General features: G+C 40.8%; 1 protein-coding gene across 1 annotated transcript; it reads left to right on the top strand.

Moving 5' to 3' along the window:
* The first annotated feature begins 4,272 nt into the window (after positions 1–4,272).
* On the top strand, positions 4,273–6,621 carry LOC145459170 (leukocyte elastase inhibitor-like). The gene is made up of 2 exons (XM_080337804.1): positions 4,273–5,323; positions 5,742–6,621. Exons 1-2 carry the CDS (start codon positions 4,441–4,443, stop codon positions 5,969–5,971), a joined length of 1,113 nt encoding a protein of 370 aa, XP_080193930.1. The 5' UTR covers positions 4,273–4,440; the 3' UTR covers positions 5,972–6,621.
* Positions 6,622–7,087: the final 466 nt, after the last annotated feature.

Raw genomic sequence — 7,087 nt, 5'->3', positions numbered from 1 at the left:
TGAAATAATACGTATGTTTGGTAATTAGGTGGCGTAATACGGGCGTGGATAAGAAAGTAGACTAGACCCGCATATAATATGAAACTTTAGTATACAGGCAGCGTATAGTGATGCTTGAGATAGTATATGCCTAATTTCCTCTCTATGTTTTTTTGATTTGTTTGGTATTCATGGTGTTTCGACTACATTGGTCAATTTACACCAGGCCGATATCATTTTCATTTTCGATTCCGTATTTACCGACTTGTAGCACGGCCCACTTCTCGGTATTAATTAGACACCGCTTACAGGGGTTGTAACCAAGTCACAAAGGTCCGAGTCACAAGTCATTCTCACTTTTATGGTTTTGACTCGAGTCAAGTCGAGTCATTTTCAATTCACCACCGAGTCAAGTCTGAGTCCAAGTCATCGAGCAGAGGTTCGACTCCGAGTCATGGTATTATGACTCGAGTCCGTGTCCAAGTCATTGTGTTGACTGCTCAGTGCTCAGTTTCCAGTTAAAGCAAGTTAAAAAACCCAATCTTATAACTCTGTTTGGTGATATCGAATGGTTCGCATGTATAATATCCTAATTTTCCTCACTTTCAACAGTTTCTGGTCGCATTTTCAAGTACCAGTACCAATAGACGTAATCCCGATAGGATGGTTACTTAACTGTTCTTCGAAATTACAATGAAATGCCGGTCTTGGCCGTCTTAGTCTCGAGTCATATGACTTGGTTCGAGTCATGCGCAATGACTTGAGTCCAAGTGGAGTCAATACACTGATCGACTCGAGTCATTTCCGTATTTTGAGAAAATGACTCGAATCAAGTCGATTCATCAAAAAATCGTGACTCGAGTCGAGTTATTACAAACCCTGCCGCTTACGCGGATCACGTGGCGAGTAGGAGCCCAGATTAACCTCCAACACTAGATAGGAATTCTGGAGACGACCTCGGTCGGACTCGAACACACAACCCAGTGTTGTTGTAGCTGTGGATCATACCACTAAGCTATCTCGCCACACTTTCTATCTACGTCGTGGCCTTATTTGGTACACATACGAGAAGTTCTCGCCAAGATTACTATAACTGATCACACCATTAAATCGGTTACACTGGTAAACACAATTTCTGTTGACTTCGATCAGACAATTGATTGTGACTAACTTTTGGGCGCTGAATTCAAAAATGACTTCCGTTTTTCTCCATCACGTCAAGTTTTTGGGCTAGGCATCCCCACATTATCTCATAACCCACATAATAGCACCACTTTTAATATTTTGTCTTTTAATCTATAAAACGTTTCAAAAACTACAAGCGGTCGAAAGTAAATCAATAGACTTCAAATAAACATTTGCACTGCTTTATTTGGCTGATTTAAACTGTTGTTGTAGCTGTGGATCATACCACTAAGCTATCTCGCCACACTTTCTATCTACGTCGTGGCCTTATTTGGTACACATACGAGAAGTTCTCGCCAAGATTACTATAACTGATCACACCATTAAATCGGTTACACTGGTAAACACAATTTCTGTTGACTTCGATCAGACAATTGATTGTGACTAACTTTTGGGCGCTGAATTCAAAAATGACTTCCGTTTTTCTCCATCACGTCAAGTTTTTGGGCTAGGCATCCCCACATTATCTCATAACCCACATAATAGCACCACTTTTAATATTTTGTCTTTTAATCTATAAAACGTTTCAAAAACTACAAGCAGTCGAAAGTAAATCAATAGACTTCAAATAAACATTTGCACTGCTTTATTTGGCTGATTTAAACTGTTGTTGTAGCTGTGGATCATACCACTAAGCTATCTCGCCACACTTTCTATCTACGTCGTGGCCTTATTTGGTACACATACGAGAAGTTCTCGCCAAGATTACTATAACTGATCACACCATTAAATCGGTTACACTGGTAAACACAATTTCTGTTGACTTCGATCAGACAATTGATTGTGACTAACTTTTGGGCGCTGAATTCAAAAATGACTTCCGTTTTTCTCCATCACGTCAAGTTTTTGGGCTAGGCATCCCCACATTATCTCATAACCCACATAATAGCACCACTTTTAATATTTTGTCTTTTAATCTATAAAACGTTTCAAAAACTACAAGCAGTCGAAAGTAAATCAATAGACTTCAAATAAACATTTGCACTGCTTTATTTGGCTGATTTAAACTGTTATTGTTTCTACAGGATGAATAAAGTGCGAGTTCCAGGGTCCAAATTTACGCTAATAACTCATAATTCTGTAGGTTGTCTACTTCGATACTCGAGCAATAGTAAGCTAACATATGTAAGCTCCAATCTACTCTGGTATCTTATCCCCATCATCTTCAGGTGTTGGGGGACATTTTCTCCTTGCCAATCTCTGAGTGTGTAAAGGTTTTCGGAGAAATTATTAAGACAAATTTTTTTAATGTCTGCTGTCCGACGTAAACATATGGCAGTGGCACATGTGTATCACGGTTGCATGTGCTGTGCATTCTTATTGTCTGACCACTAAGAAAACACAATATTTCAAAGCTGCCACATATGATCCAATCGTGCTCGTGATATTGCAACAATTCAATGTTTCTGTAGTAGTCTCAATTTTCTGTATCATTCACGAAGACCAACTGAGCGTGCAGTTGTTACTGCACCTAAGACGTTGCCATTTTGGAGAACGCCACATTTCAGGATCCTTTTTTAGCTACCTATATGCATTTGCCATTCACCTGAGTTGTAAATCGGGATTCCTAACTCCTCCAGTAGGCCTAATCCACGGTGACAGTATCATGCCAATACCAGTATCACGGCAACACGAAAAGCTACCGAAAGTAGGCCGACGAAGAAAAGGCGGTTCTCCCGTTCTAAAGTGAGATACCTTCTCTATCTTGTCAAGTAATCTTTTCTCACCTCGTAAGGATGTTAAAAGTTCCGGAAATTTATATTCCAAGTCCGAAAGCTTATGTCAGATCAATAACTTGTGTTGATGGACTACTCAACGTTTTGAACCATCTTCGATTTCAAAATCTTCATCATTAGGCCTGCTATCCCTAAGATCTTCATCTTGATCCAAATTATCGAGCGTATATAGGAGTTTCAAGTTACACTGGCTAAGCTGAATGGGGCATTCAACCTATAGCTGATAGTAAATGTCATGTATATTTTTCTTGCCATATCCTGCAGTTTGCATCAAATTATGAAATATATCCTCGGATGGTTGCATCCACTAACCAAAAATGGATAAATGCATCGGCCTAGATCGATCCAAGTACCTTTTTTCTTAATAATTCAATTGAGCCCTTGGCTATATAAATTATTAAATGGTAAAAGTGTGGATTTGTTTATGGTATGGAAAAGTAATATGGCTAAATTCGTGACAATTTGCATATTTTAGGCATATGTCGTAGAGCAAAAGCTTGATATGATAGAAAAAAAACAGTGTCATTTTTGGAATCAGCACGCCAAAATTAGCCTAAATCAAGTGCAAAATCAAAGTCAACAAATTTTTTGTTCAAAATTGTTGCCCAGTGTTATCCAATGACACTCGGTCGATGCTGTACATCGCTGGGGATCGGGGCCTGTGGATAGCTAGCTATGTCCCTGCAGGTCGGGGCTGTGCCTGTTTATCCCTACACATTGATAATAATGTAACCTGCAAGAGACAAGCATAATCGGTGTACACTGTACATTGTACAGCAGCGTTTTAGGCTCGTTATTGTCGTTGTCGTCACAACACAGTGGCACTTATTGCTTTTTTCGAGCTATGTGCGCCACGACACGAATTTTTTGTAATGTCCATTTCATCTTTGACTTCGTAATCTTTGGGGACGACATTCATTCTTACTCCTAGTCAATCGCCAGTCCCTCCCACTCCGATGCGTCCCCATCGTGGTCTCTGCTGCCGACTTGTATCACGGCTCACTTTCAGTTTGGGCACTAGCGTAGTAGTAGTAAGGTCGGTGATGAGGAGCGCAAAGAAACCTCAAACGCCTAGAAGTTGGTCAGAACCGGGATTTGAACCCACGCTGCCGTGACAGTAGCGTCTAACCAACTGTACTACTCGTTTCCCCGATTGAGGCACATGATTTCTGGTGTGGTGTGTTGGAGTACGCTCTCGTTCCGGTTATTGTATAAAAAATACGCGACTCCGCTCTCATCATTATTGAACGGGCTGTTAGTAACCATGCAGTAAGTATCCACCAATGCTAACCAGAGTCACCGAAACGCAATGCGCGTGGACCGACTGTAATCACTGGTCATTGGGAGCACTTAAAATGGTTTACATATTGAAGTGTCAAATTTTTAACGTAATCCATATAATGTTATCCGGTGAAGTCGATTGGAAAATTTTCTAAGTGTCGAAAAATTGTCTACCTCGGCCGTACAATCCCGCTAGTTCAAGAGCACCATCAATCAAAATGCTTTGTTTGATTACAGCACGATAAGTAACACCAGCGATATGTCACTCAACATATTTGCATTCAATCTCTTCAAGCGCCTCGCGAGCGAAGAGCCAGGAAGCAACATCTTGTGTTCGCCCTACAGCGTATCATCGGCCATATCTATGCTTCTTCTCGGAGCTGACGGTGACACCAAGCTTGAGCTGGAAAAAGCACTCTCCGTAAATGGCAGCGCAGAGTTCCATCAAAAAGCTTCGTCTATACAAGATGCCTTGGCTGGCGATGCAGTTGCCGAGAGTCTTAAAATTGCCAATAAATTATTTTTGGAGAAATCATTCCCTGTTAACGATACATTCAAAAATGAGCTCGCCAAAATTTACAAAGCTAGCTGCGCCTTGGAAGACTTCAGATATAAGCCAGAAAAATCACGACAGAATATCAACAGATGGGTGACTGAGAAGACACAGGAAAAGATACAGGAACTGATGCCTCCGAATTCCATCGCCGATGACACGCGCCTCGTGTTGGCCAATGCCGTTTACTTCAAAGGAAAATGGAAATCTCAGTTCGATAAGGCAAGAACCGTTTTACAGGATTTTCATACCCATGAAAATAAGATTGTCAAGGTTGATATGATGCGGAAAAAGGCGAGGTACCCTTTCGCTGTTGATGCCGGGAAAAACATGATGATGTTGGAAATGTATTATCAGAACTCGCCGATTTCAATGGTGATAATCCTTCCGACGGGAAATTTGGAAGAGATCGAAAAGTCATTGGATGCTGCAAAGTTCACAGCGCTTTACAAGTCATTGTTATGGAGGGAAGTGATAGTGGGCGTGCCAAAATTCAAGTTGGAATTCGAGAGGGATTTGTGCAACTCATTCCACAAAATGGGGGCAGGTGGTATGCTGACTTCTGCGGCTAACTTTCACGGCATCTCTGGTATGCTTTTTATTTATGTTAACCTCTTAGTCAAGATTGCGTCAAGGCGTTACGCAACCCTTATTATAATTACCGCAGCAATGTGATGCACGGAATCAATTTTTCAGCAATATTATACCAGAGCGAGCCATATATGGAGGCATTGGGCTCGTACAAGTGATGATTAAAAATATTTTAGCTAAATTAGCCTGTCTCATAAACAAAATCAGGATTGTCCAGGCTTAGTCTAGCTAGAGTTCCCTGCATAATATTAATTCGGGACTTCCGGATTTTCAACACACAATATTGCATCGAGTTATGTATTGCGAGCATTGTGGTCTCATAAGACACAATTTCGAACTTTTCTACGCTGGATAAAAATAAAGTCTCCCTCTCTATTGTTACCATCCCAACGTCCAACCAAAAAATCTTTTTTCAGACTCCGAGAATCTGTGCGTCGATGTTATTGCTCACAAGGCCTTCATAGCAGTCGATGAGGAAGGAACAGAAGCGGCGGCGGCCACAGGGATTAGTGTGCTCAGCAGGTCATTTCCCCCTCCTCCTCCTCCACCTGAATTCATATGCAACAAGCCTTTCCTATTCTTTCTGTATCACAAACCAACAGAAGTGGTATTGTTCACTGGCAAAATGTTGAATCCATCTGCATAAGAATGACTGTTATCGGCGTTTGGTGACGAACCAATAATTACCCTACTCACCACATTGCGCAACGCGGATATCTTATGCAATTTTAATCAGGCTCAGAATTATATCCCTAATTCATCAGAAGTTATTTTTAATTTAAACTGGTTCATGAAATTCCCAGCCATTATTATCTTTATTGCTCGATCTCGACTGGATGTGCTCAAGTAGAATCGTTCCACGTTGTACATCACCCACGGGAGAGCAGGTTTATCGGAGCAGGATGTCGTAATCTTGAACTAGCACTCCTGCAAAACTTTTGATGTCATTTCTTCTGCCCATACGGATTTCACAAACCATTTTAATTTTCCTTCCAAAAGAACTGAGATCAGATGGCTGCTTGTGGAACATACCGAGGACCAGCGTTCTTCCCTTGTTGCTCTGCGTCATCGTTTGTTGAATGTAAATACATGGCTTTAGTAACCCGATTGCTGCTAATATTTCATTATTGGGGGATTTATAATACTCCATGAAGGCGAAACTCATAGAGTAGGCCCCTGTGTTTTTCTCCTTATTCAGCTGGAATCTTATATTGCATTATCAAGGAGTTTGAATGCCTTGATACTACATAATTGTACTGTGTAGGCTACAACGAATAAATTGATTTGAATGGAGCATACATTCGTTGAAAAGCATCAAGGGGGTAGGCCTACTGCTGGTAAGGTTATGTTATGAGAGAGCTGAGTTGATCTCTGAGAATCCCTATACCATCTTGTAGAGTCTACCCAAAATACCACCAGCTTAGAAACGTTGTTTACCCTACTTTTTTCGAATGTTTCATCAACTGCAAATGATACCAATAAAAGCCTGATATATCAAACCATTCAAGCAATAGTTGAAGAATCATTGAAGATAACATCAAAAATAAGGCAGTTAAATTAGCCATGGAGAAACGGACAATGAATGACCAACCCGGCAATCACCCATCCTACTCGGGTAATATATAATACATGTAGGTATGTAATATTTATTGCAGTTCTTGCAACGAAAAATTTCTTCGCGCCTCACGCGATCTCCTGTGGAGTTTGTATATTTCCGTGGTCACTGTCTTGCGTAGGGCTACTATAGCAAATGACCGAGATT

The sequence above is a fragment of the Botryllus schlosseri genome, chromosome 16 (assembly GCF_051294905.1).
Source record: "Botryllus schlosseri isolate E-star chromosome 16, Bs_hap1, whole genome shotgun sequence".
Classification (NCBI taxonomy): domain Eukaryota; kingdom Metazoa; phylum Chordata; class Ascidiacea; order Stolidobranchia; family Styelidae; genus Botryllus; species Botryllus schlosseri.
This window is presented reverse-complemented; position numbering and strand designations above follow the sequence as displayed.